General features: G+C 40.0%; 1 protein-coding gene across 1 annotated transcript in view; it reads left to right on the top strand.

The window, feature by feature from the left end:
• RRP12 (ribosomal RNA processing 12 homolog) overlaps positions 1-11,379 on the top strand; it is a 23,625-nt gene extending 12,246 nt beyond the window's left edge. Inside the window, exons 16-30 of the mRNA XM_081954060.1 lie at positions 7-45; positions 1,103-1,261; positions 1,379-1,459; positions 2,582-2,687; positions 4,250-4,357; positions 4,752-4,909; positions 5,238-5,329; positions 6,491-6,649; positions 6,802-6,974; positions 7,112-7,213; positions 7,984-8,033; positions 8,503-8,581; positions 9,081-9,148; positions 9,897-9,979; positions 10,941-11,379. Coding sequence (XP_081810186.1) covers positions 7-45; positions 1,103-1,261; positions 1,379-1,459; positions 2,582-2,687; positions 4,250-4,357; positions 4,752-4,909; positions 5,238-5,329; positions 6,491-6,649; positions 6,802-6,974; positions 7,112-7,213; positions 7,984-8,033; positions 8,503-8,581; positions 9,081-9,148; positions 9,897-9,979; positions 10,941-11,043 — 1,560 coding nt within the window. The 3' untranslated portion in view covers positions 11,044-11,379. The remainder of the gene's footprint in view (positions 1-6; positions 46-1,102; positions 1,262-1,378; positions 1,460-2,581; positions 2,688-4,249; positions 4,358-4,751; positions 4,910-5,237; positions 5,330-6,490; positions 6,650-6,801; positions 6,975-7,111; positions 7,214-7,983; positions 8,034-8,502; positions 8,582-9,080; positions 9,149-9,896; positions 9,980-10,940) is intronic.
• Positions 11,380-11,592: the final 213 nt, after the last annotated feature.

Here is an 11,592-nt window from a genome sequence, read left to right on the forward strand (position 1 = left end):
TCTCTGCATGCTCTGTATGGCAGCATACTCCACTCCTCCCTGCAAGTGAGTTACTGTTCAGCTGTTGGGTTCTATGTTGTGGCGCTTCGCACAGGGCCCCTGCTGCTTTTGATCAATGAGGCTATCAAATTGAAAGAAGAGCTCTAGATAACCCATTCATTTTGTTGAAGAAGCTTGCAATTAAAACTTTGTTTGGCAAATACAAACAGAGTGGTGTGAATCTACCCACGTTAATAGTCACAATCCTATTACTTAAGAGTTTTGTTGATCTAATGGAATAATTCTTAAATAAGCTCCACTGCTGTCCTTTTCAATTAAAAAAACTAAGGGGCATGACTACATGTAATCCATTTTCATGGGGCTAGCGAGAATATGTTTTATTAACTGAGGCAGCCATTTATTTTTAATTTGTTGTACTGATAGGAAAGACATTTATTAGATTATTATTAAATGTATTATTAATACATGTTTATTTAAACATCCTCTCAGCCACTTGAAATTGCTCGTTTATAGGCTTTTTCCACATAGCTTAGGCCAGGCCAACACAGCAGGGCAATGGCCATTTATTTGATTGTTGGGTTGTCTTGAATTTATTTGTCTTGTGTGCTGCTAAATCCTTCAAGACTCCAGAGACCTTATAAGAATAGATATTGAACAATTTATATATCCAAAATAATAGCCTGAGAACACCTCACTCACCCCAAACAATAACATACAAGCTAAATAAACTAAAAGCATTTCCCAAATTCAAAGGCCCACTAAGATTGCATTATTTTTGGCCATTGGGCATCCCCTGGGCAACGGTGTTATCACCAGCAAATCCTTTCAACCCAGAAGTCCGCTACAATTAGCTCTGTTAAACCCAGTTGCTACTCCACAGCCTTACAAAATATTCTCAAAGTAGCAAGCACCAGCCAAATAGCAGATCACCGACTATGAGCCAACTGCAATTTCCAGATGGTCTTTAGAAGAAGTGCCTAAAATACAACTGGGGTGAGGGTCATCAGGATATGGTGTCTCCCTTTCAAGGTTATGAGGATTGAGTCCCTGTGCTTTTTATATATGCACATTATATATTTTCAATTTGATCTGATTATCCTAGAACAAAGACCATAGAATACAGAAAAAGATTTATCGGGTGCTAGAGGAAGTGTGTGCCTCAGACCAACCTGCGTGTCAGAATTTTGTGAAAAGTCATTTGGAGGAACTGAAGAGTGCTCTGTTGGACTCCTTAACCAGTGCAACTTCTCCTGCCAAGAGAGTAAGGAAAAAACTTTATACCATCCAAAGTAGATAAGATGCAAACTATGAGGGGTAACAAAGAGTGATGGCTGGGAATGCTGTGTATATTTCCATATCACTTTTTTTTTGTTCTTAGCCCCGGCTGAAGTGCCTCTTCCATGTTATCAAACAGCTGACAGTGGAACATGAAGATTTTGTCACAGCTCTGGTGCCAGAGGTGAGAGAGCACACAATAAAAGAAAGGCTATCACAGCCCTGAAGAAACTGGAAATTTGAGTGTAGAATTATGTTGTCAAAAGATGGAGAAAAATTAAGGGCGTGGAATGAAGTATTCATTATTTTATTCATTTATAAAATGTCAAATCTGCTTTTCATTATAAAACCATCCCTGATCTTTGGCCATGCTATTTGAGTACGCTTAAAACAACTTTAATTTTGAAATGCAACAATTTCAGAGTAAAAGATCTCTGAAAATATTGTAAAACTATAAAACTACACCAAATAGAATAGAATACTTTATTGGCCAGGTGTAATTAGACACACAAGGAATTTGTCTTTAGTGCAAAAGGTGTAATAAAGAAGATGGAAAGGATAGTAAAAAATATTATAGCTGTACAATGTGAATAATATGCTTAGATATAAGATATAAAACATCAGTAACAAATACAAGGTGCAATATAAATTTGTATGAATCCAGTTGACTCTGAAAGCTTGCAAGGTTCTTAGCAAACTTGTAAAAGATGCTTCTACATTGCTTTCTGTTTATTGTAAACTTTAGGTCTTTCTCTAAGCAGGGTCGTATTTCTGTTCTCTTGTAATGGAGTTAGCATCAGAGTATCCTGGAATGTGTCACTACTACCATTTGCAGGGGTTATGCAAATCAAAGATAACAACTTTCTCCTTGATTGAAGAGTAACTCCATTCACTGTTCAGTCTGTTTATTTTGCAATAAATGTTGCTGAGGAGTTAATGGATCTGTGTTTAGGTTTAAATAACACTTCAGCAATAATTAAAAATATTTTCTTATTAATTAGTTGATATTAGTAAGGAATTATACATTCCTCAAAGTTAAGGAAATCACCTACACTACTGAAAAAACTTTATAGCCATCTAGTTCAGTCTTTCTTGAACAATAATTACTGCAGTAGGAACTTTCTAAATTAGCTTAGTTTTGTTACTGTTATTGCAATTGTAAGCTTTAGAATAATGGTTGGAATTCTAGCCTCTTAGTTTTTCTCCCCTCTCTTTTTAAACGAATGATAACTAATGCAGATATTAAACTTAGGGTGGAGGCAATGGGTAAGTGATAGACTGTTGACCATCTCTTTGCTCTCTCCAGGTGATCCTCTGCACCAAAGAAGTTTCTGTGGGTGCCCGCAAAAATGCTTACAATCTGCTGGTAGAAATTGGCCACACCTTTATACGCTTTGGTCTCACTCCAAATGGTGAGTCCCAGTTTGCTTATGTGGGGTTTTGCATTAAAAGGTTGGTTCCCTTTGTCCTTCGTTTCCAAGCTTGGTCTTCTCTGTCTCCTTTCTCATTTAGATAATGTTGCATCCCTTTTCATCTTGAGTACTTCATTTTTTTCCATGTTTACCACTGAACTTCGTCCTATTGCTAGTCTGTACAGGTAGTCCTCGACTTTCAGCCATTTGTTTAGTGACTGTTCGAAGTTACAACAGACTGAAAACAGTGACTTTTCACTTTTTTTCATGTTTATGACAGTTGCAGCATCCCCAGAGTCACGTGACCAAAATCTGATGCTTGGCAACTGGCATGTACTTAGGATGGTTGCAATGTTCCGGGGTCATGTGATCACCTTTTGTGACCCTTCTAGACAAGCAGTCAATGGGGAAGCCAGATTCACTTAACAACTGTGTTACCAGCTTAACAATTGCAGTGATTCACTTAAAAACAGTGGCAAGAAAGGTCATAAAATAGGGTAACTGTCTTGCTTAACAGCAGAAATTTTGGGCTCAATTGTGGTTGTAAGTCAAGGACTTACCATATAATAAAGTGTTCCTCATTAAACCACAATGCAGTGTTTCTTTTAATTTCAGTGTCTGTGAATCATGCTAATTATAATTCCTTCAACAAGCCCTGCTTAAAACAAGTCTGGTCCAGTATAATCTTTGAATACATTTAATGTTCCTATTTAAAGAATTACATTAAGCACAATTAAGCACTGGATTGCAGAATTCTAAAATGTTGATTAATTTTTGCAAATGAATAAATCCAGATTTATCTGGTTATTGTGCACAATGTTGTTTAACTATCATAGCCCCATACTTGCATGTGTAGCAAGTTGAAAGCCAAAATAGGGATGTGCCAGACGGAAAGGTCTAGCAATAGCATATCCTTTTTTTCTCTTGGGGTGAATCAGTCTTAAGAATTTCCAAGTTGTTAGAAAAAAGAAAAAAAGGAACTGAGTTATGGAACAAACTAATCTCTGTAGAGGCCTGAATTCCAGCCTAAAAGTATGCCATCCCTTTTCTGCAGCTCCGGTCTTCATTGGCCTTACCTCTTCATTTCCTAGATTTTCCTCACTTCCTTAAGGGCATCAAATTCTGTGTCAGATTTATAACCATGACTAAAATTCTGCACTCATCATCTCAGTCTCCGATACACATTGCTTCCCATCATTTTCCCTTTGTTGCCCGTCTGTTGTTAACACCTTTGTTCTCATCTTAGAATGCTGTCTTTCATTAGGTCAGATCATGATCCATCCACCTTAGTGGCTCCTCAGGGTTTCATTTTGTATTTTTAAAATATGACAAAGTTCAATTGAGCCATGACTGTTATCATTTAGAGGTGGATGAACGCTGATATCCCAAGTTAATTTGCTCTGAGGTTTTAACGTGGTCTCCACAGATATATTTTTTTCTTGTACAAATTTCTGTTCAATTGTTGGTGTTCTTGTGAGGCTTTTCATTAGTCTTGTTATAAGTTGTGTTCTTGAGTACCTGATGTCTAATTACAATACGAATTCTTGCTTGTGTCCTTTCAGAGGGAATGCAGCGTTATCTCCTCCTGATCTATGCTGGTTTAACTGGCTCTGTCACTATGATCAGTTGCACTGTGCTTGCTCTTACCCGTCTACTCTATGAGTTCAAAGGTGAGAAAATAAAGGCTGTCAATTGGTTTAAGTAAGAGTTTATACCAGCGACAATTCAAAGCAGAATCTCTTCCTTATACTGGCAATTGCTTTAAGATAAAAAGGCTAATCATGTTTTGGGGGCTGCTTTTAAACTGAGCTGGGTTGAACATTTGTGCAGATATATCTAAGATGGTGTTTTTGGTATACTGACTGTCTTGAACAAAGCACTGTAAATCTGAAGTTTCCCAGCACAGTATCTGTTGTTGGCACTACGAGTCCTGGCAGGTTACTACTTAGCTGCAGAATTACTTGTGTCTGGTAGCAACTCAAATGGTGCTATTGTTTTCCTGTGACTTGAAAAGAATCTGATGAATTGAAGTTTATACTTCTAATATAACCCCTTTGATTGCAGAACATATTGGGTCAGATGCTCTGGAGCAGCTGGTGAAACATGTTTGCCTCATGGTAGGCTCGCGGACTCGGGATGTTGTCAAATCAGCTCTGGGGTTCCTTAAGGTGACAGTGCTGCTCTTGGACACAACATTCCTGGGTCGGCACTTGGAGACTATGGTGAGAATGGGGAAGGACACTGTGGGATCAGTACCTTAGGAATGAAGAGGGGCCTAGTTTACATAATAAAAAAGAGAAATAGGGAAATGTATTTAAATCCTTAGAACCTGTCTTGTCATAAGGCACTCTGAATTTCTTGTTGTCTGTTGAAATCCATTAATTCATCTTTTGTCCAGCTCTGTGTGGTATCCTTTCCTTCCTACTGCAATTGGGAAGTAGCAAGATACTATTCCAAGGTGTCAGTGTATGTCAGATTGACAGGAATGGCTTATGGGGAGGGGAGGTGTAGAGAGTGCCCAAATTTTAAAAGTTTTGTGTTTTTCTACAGTTAGAAGCCATTGGAGGATTGACAGATGACATGAGGCGTCACTTCCGTATGAAGCTACGAAATCTTCTTTCCAAATTGATCCGGAAATTTGGGTTAGTGCTGAATTTAAAAGGGGATAATATTGTAGTGACCAGAGAGATAAAAAAAATCCACCTCATTACATTCTAGAAATATAGCTCAACCAGAGCCTTGTTATCTTGGTTGGCTGGACTTGACACAGCCCATTTTAGATACAAGGGTATGTGCATGTGTATAAATAAATGAACATACACAAATAGAAGTTTGCAGTGGAAAATGAGGCACCGAGGTCTGCATGTATTTCATGGGGATCTGCTCATTTTTGTCTAGCATTCCTCCTCCTTCCCCTGAAAGTACCTTTAGTCTAATCCCAGATAAGATAATAACTCTTTTTTGGTCCTTTCCAGGCAGAGAAACAGCAGGGGGGTTGGTGTGGTGCCGATCAGCTGTTCTAGGTGGTGAGGATTGCCGCCGCGCCTATCACTGCCGTCCGTTCGCCACCATTCGCACCGATTGGTGGCAAACGAGCCACGTCAATTCCCGCCGCCTACAACAGCTGATCAGCAGTATTCTGGGAGCTAATCCAACTGCCAATCAGCTACTCGTCAGTGAAGATTCCAGCATTCCCCGGTGGAGGCAGCATAGACGGAGGAGGCAGGCTGTTTGCTGTTTGCTACAAGGACACTAGCCAGATGAATACTGGATGGATGCTGGGAGGCAGAGGCAGATTTTTTTCCCCTTGTTTTCCTCCTCTAAAGCTATGTGTGTCTTATAGTCCGGAGCATCTCATAGTGCGAAAAATACGGTAGATTATCCACATTCTTAGAATGTATGCTAAATGTGTTTACAAAGATCCAGTGCATGTGATTAATTAATGTATTGCTTGTTTTATAACTCAGTTATGATATTCAGACAACTAGAACCACAAGTGTTTTTTCATCTCAGTCACTTCATCTCCCTTCATGTTCAGAGAGTTAAGGGGAAGAGTAGCAAACTTGTTTGTGGAAATCTGCATTTAATTGGTATTTTTAACCTGGTTTTGTAGAAATCAGTTTGCTTTCAGTCTCTTTTTGACCAGTATTTACACAGTTGAAAGATTATTGAATTTGGCTGAAAATTTACAAGTTAAATGAAATTATGTGAGTTTGGATATTTGACTAAATTCCATGATTGGGGGTGAAGTTTATGAAAGAAATTGATTTCCATGATTTTGGATTATTATTTTGACTTCCTAGGTTCGAGCCCTTGCAGGCTCTGCTTCCTGAATCATATCGCAAAGTCTTGCTTAATATCCGTAAAGCAGAATCAAGGAACCGCAAGCGACAAGCTGTGAAAAGGGCGGCAGCCACTTCTGCAGAAGAAGAAGGAACATTAGCGCCACCTAAGGGAGGCAGGTACGAATGAGGTGCATGCTCAGAATCTTAATGTCACACTAGAAGGGAGATTAAGAATATTTTTAAGGCTGATTCCAAGTGCTTTGGAACATGAAGTGATCTATGGACTCTCAATTAATGAGCCTGTGTTGTTTCCATGCTCTTGTTTGTAGCATTGATGATATCTTGGCAGACTCGGATTCTGATCTAGAAGGTGACACAGACAAACAAAAAGGAAAAGCGACGAGGAAAGTGTTAAGGCAACAAAACCAAGCTTGGCTTAAGGAGGGAGAAAGTGATGAGCCTCTCAACTTCTTGGATCCAAATGTGGCACACAGGGTTTTAGGTAAGATGAATTTTGAAGATGGCCCCTTCTAAGTTCATAGTATTTAATTCTTCAGTTTGATGGGGAAGATGATAGATCAGTATCTCCAGAATCAGACGTATTTTTTCATAAGTCTCTTGTGCTGTTCTATTATGTAGCTACCCGGCCAGGCACTGCCCAAACTGGAAAAGTTAAACATGATTTCAACTTATCAGCTGATGGTCGCTTAATTATATGCGAAGAAGAAGAAGAACCTACAGGTACAAAAATTCAGCAGTTGATTAAATGCACATCAAATAACTTATCCAGTGATCATTGATTACAGAAATAACTAAAGCTATTTAAACAGAAGGAGCTATACAAGGAAGCATTTTAGATGTATATATCTAGAATGTATTTAATGTAATATCTTGGAGCTTATGGGATATAGAACCTCATCACTTCTCAGTACAGAATTGAGATGATTTCTAATGCTGGCGTTAAAAAAAATACTGAAAAGTGCAGAGGAAAGCAACAAAGATGATAAAGGGCCTAGAGGCTAAATTGTATGATGAATGGTTGAGGGAGCCTATCTAGCCAATCGAAGAGAAAGATTAGGGGACACAAGATAGCTGTCTTCCAGTACTTGAAGGACTGTCACAAAGAAGAGGGGATTCAGTTCTTTTCTAGGACACCAGAAGGGCAGGACAAGAAGCAATTTGTGGAAGGTTGTTAAAAGAGAGATCCAACTTAGAAATAAGGAACATTTTTCTGACAGTGAAAACAATTAATGAGTGCTCCTGGCTTTGTATGTGCTCCATCACTGGACATTTTCAAAAATAAACCATCATCAACAAATCATCATCAACAATCATTTGACTAGGATAAAGCTCCTGACTTGAGCAGGAGGTTGGACTAGAAGACATCCAAGGTTGCTTCCCAGCCCTTCTACTCTTTCTCCTATCCCTACGTTTTATGAGAAGGATTTGCCTTAAAAACTATGGTACATATTTTGTGCTGTCTCTGATCTCTGTTATGCTGTCTACCACAGGGCTGAATGAGGAGTCAGCAGATATAATGCAGGAAGTTGGAATCAAGAATGTAAGTAAAGAAGGGGAGGAACAAGAATTATTGGCATTCCCTTTAAATATTAAGAAGTGTTTATACCAATACTATGTAATTTGTTTAAGAGTTGAGTGGCATGTCGGGGGACCATCTGAACCAACTCAAAAGAACTAAATTTGTTTTCATTAAAATTAAATGGCATTGAAATGATGATTGCAGTCACATATTTCTCCACCTTATGTTACATTCCTGGCAAGTTTGGCAACATCTTTGGTAGATGTCAGGACTGAATGCAACTGTGGGTTGGCAAGTTGTGTGTCTCTACTTTGCCCCTTAGGGTTGTGATGGCTGGATCTCAGTCATTTGGAGACAATTATATTTGACTTATCATGATAGATTCCCTGTGGCCATTAAATAATGCAGGAAAGAAGAAGGCCCAGAAATCTATAAAGAAGATGGTGGATCTTACCAAGGGCTGCTTTGATGCATGATCTCTCTCTTGCAGAAGAAGGCTTGGAAACGTCGATTTCGGGAAGAGGCAGATGATGAAGGGCTTCCTGCTGATACACAGCCACAATACAAAGGTTAGGATGTTTCATGAGGTCTGTTATGGAGTGAGCCACCACTGCATGGATTCTGATGTACTTTGGCATGGGGAGGTCGGGTGAAATAGTTATCTAGAAATAAGGCCTTGATTAAAATCAGTTGTGTAGGTACATCTATATGATAATCAGTTGAAAGAACCTCAGTGTGGCCTCCCTCTGCTTCCATTCTAATCTTGATACTTTGAGCCAAACCTTAAGTAAAAGGTACTGGTTATTTTGTCAGGATATTGATTTTTAAATGTGTAGTTTTTATTTATTGTTCTAAGGTTTTATATCGTATTTTAATTATATGACTGTGATCCACCTAGAGTCACCTCAGTGAGACAGTGGCATAGAAGTTTAATAATAAATAAATAATTTCCAAGGAGTGAACAAGGTGGTTCTCCTTTTTCAAGCCTTAAATTCTTTGTTAAGAGTCATAATCCAATTTGTACTTGAGGGTTTAGTTATCCTGGTCCTGTTCATTTATTCTTCATAGCGGGGGGCAAAGGAATTCATCGGCCTGTTAGCAAGAAGGCAGCACCTGGGGCAGAATACAAAGCAAAGGTAAGATCATAAAGTGATTGATTGGGGCCCAAACCTGATGTAGATATAGGAAGTTACTTACTTTCCTATTGTAGAATCATCTGTTATAATCTTGTCAATTGAACCATGAATTATGATAACCTCACATGATTTGTAACAGAAATGGAAAAAATATATCTTTATTTGGAGCATATTCTTTAGGCATAATTTAAAACAGAAGTAGGGAATTCCACCTTAGGAATTGAGGTCTGAGATGACTTTCCTTCATACTCTTTCTTGCCTACTCCTCTACATTGTTAAAGCAACTTCCAACATTTCTTCTTCTTCAACAATTCCTCAAAGCACTCATATCTTTTTAACAATCTAAAAAGATAGGGGGGGGGGGAGTGGGAGGGGGAAGAAATAGACCCAAGCCCTAAGAAGTGACAGACCATACCTCTTGCACTCTTTCTAGGGAAGTTGAGAGGAGTAGATTAGACAGAGAAAAGACCATATCCTACATCTAGAATCAATTCATTTTCATATTGGTAAAAACAGGGTTATATTGGTGATGCAATATAACAACATTATATTGATAACAACAGGACTGGCTTTTTAAAAAGTTCTTATGTTCAGATCAGATTTGGTATCAAGATAGTTCTGAATAACTGACATATTAATAAATGTCAAATCTTTTGGAAAGTTAGTGGAGAAAGGGGGACTTCGGGCTGCTACCATGCACTTTGCTAGATTGCCTATCACTGAGCACAGATTCTATTGTTTCTTATAGAAAGGCAAAGGTGACATCAAGAAAAAGGGTGGGCTGGATCCTTATGCATACATCCCACTGAACAGAGCAAAACTAAACAGGAGGTAAGAATGGTGAAGAAGAGTGGGAAAGGTTGCTAGAAACCCAGCAACCAGTGATAACGTCCAAGTACAGAGAAATCCCAACTCAAAAGAATATTGTTCGCTATAATCCATATATTTTATCTCCAAATATATACATTTCTTTTTTACTCCCTTAAACATTTACCTGATCAAATGTAGCCAGTGACGTGCGGTGAGCTTTATGGCTGGTGAGGCTGGTGACGTCATCAGCGTGAGCCGCGGTCCCCTTCATGTTGACTCAGGAGTCAGGAAGGAGGGGAATTCCCCTCCTTCCTGACTCCTGAGTCAACATGAAGGGGACCGCGGAGCGCGCTCTGCGGGACCGCGGCTCACGCTGCGCGATCCCTCCTCCGCGATCCCTCCAGCCTCCCTCCTGCGCACGTCCCATTCCCCGCCTTCCTAAGTCAACGTGAAGGGGACCGCGGCTCACGCTGCGCGATTCCTCCAGCCTCCCTCCTGCGCACGTCCCATTCCCTGCCTTCCTAAGTCAACATGAAGGGGACCACGGAGCGTGCTCCGCGGGACCGCGGCTCACGCTGCGCGATCCCTCCTCCGCGATCCCTCCAGCCTCCCTCCTGCGCACGTCCCATTCCCCGCCTTCCTAAGTCAACATGTAGGGGACCACGGTCCCCTTCATGTTGACTTAGGAAAGTGGGGAATGGGACGTGCGCAGGAGGGAGGCTGAGGCTAGAGGAGCCTACTGCACACGTGGTCCCATTCCCCTCCTTCCTGACTCCTGAGTCAACAAGAAGGGGACCATGGAGCGCTCCCATTCCCGACCACGTGTGCAGAAGGCTCCTTCGCCCCTTTCCCCTTTTTTTTTTTAATTTTCATGATGAGAGCGGTGCGGCTCTGCCTCCCCTGCTTCCCCTGACCGCACGTCCCTGAATGTAGGCAATACTGATTAGCCTCAGTACTGATTATCATCTATTCTCTCTGGTAGGAAAAAAGCCAAACTTCAAGGACAATACACGAATCTGATGAAGGGGGCTCAGCGTGGTGCCCAAGCAGGCAAGAGACTCTTCAAAAAGCAGACACGTACCTGAAGGAGAAAAGGCCACGCGGAATTGGACTGTGGGTCTTGTTGCTGCTATTCCACTCACTGAGTTATTTCTAAAAAATGGAATGTGCTCATTATTCCTGCGTATTGGCAATACCTATTGTTTTCAGCAGAAAGAATAGTAAAAAAAATGTATACATCCTCCCTTTTGTTATTTATCGATCCTCGTAATAGGGGTTTCCTTGCCAGTTGTTACTTTAGTTTCTTCCACAGCTATGAGCAGTATGAGCAAAACTAGAACTTTGGGGCAAGAGACTGATTATTGCTTCCTAGTGAACACTTGAGCAATACATAATATAATAAATTCTGTTTCTTCAGTATATAGGCACTGGTCCCGTGAAACCGTTTTTTCTGTCTATTTCCTGTCTCTATTTGAAACAACTTGCTATTTTCATTTGGTAACTACTACATTTTCATTCTCCAAGAAGTCTAGATTTATTTGGTAGTAGGTAAGAACAGAGGTAAAGGTAATAAAAAGAAAAGAATTATTATTTCCAAGGAGAACTTAAGAGTTGTGATCTTACCTTCTGGATAA

The sequence above is a fragment of the Natrix helvetica genome, assembly GCF_964273705.1.
Source record: "Natrix helvetica genome assembly, chromosome: 5".
Taxonomy (NCBI): Eukaryota; Metazoa; Chordata; class Lepidosauria; order Squamata; family Natricidae; genus Natrix; species Natrix helvetica.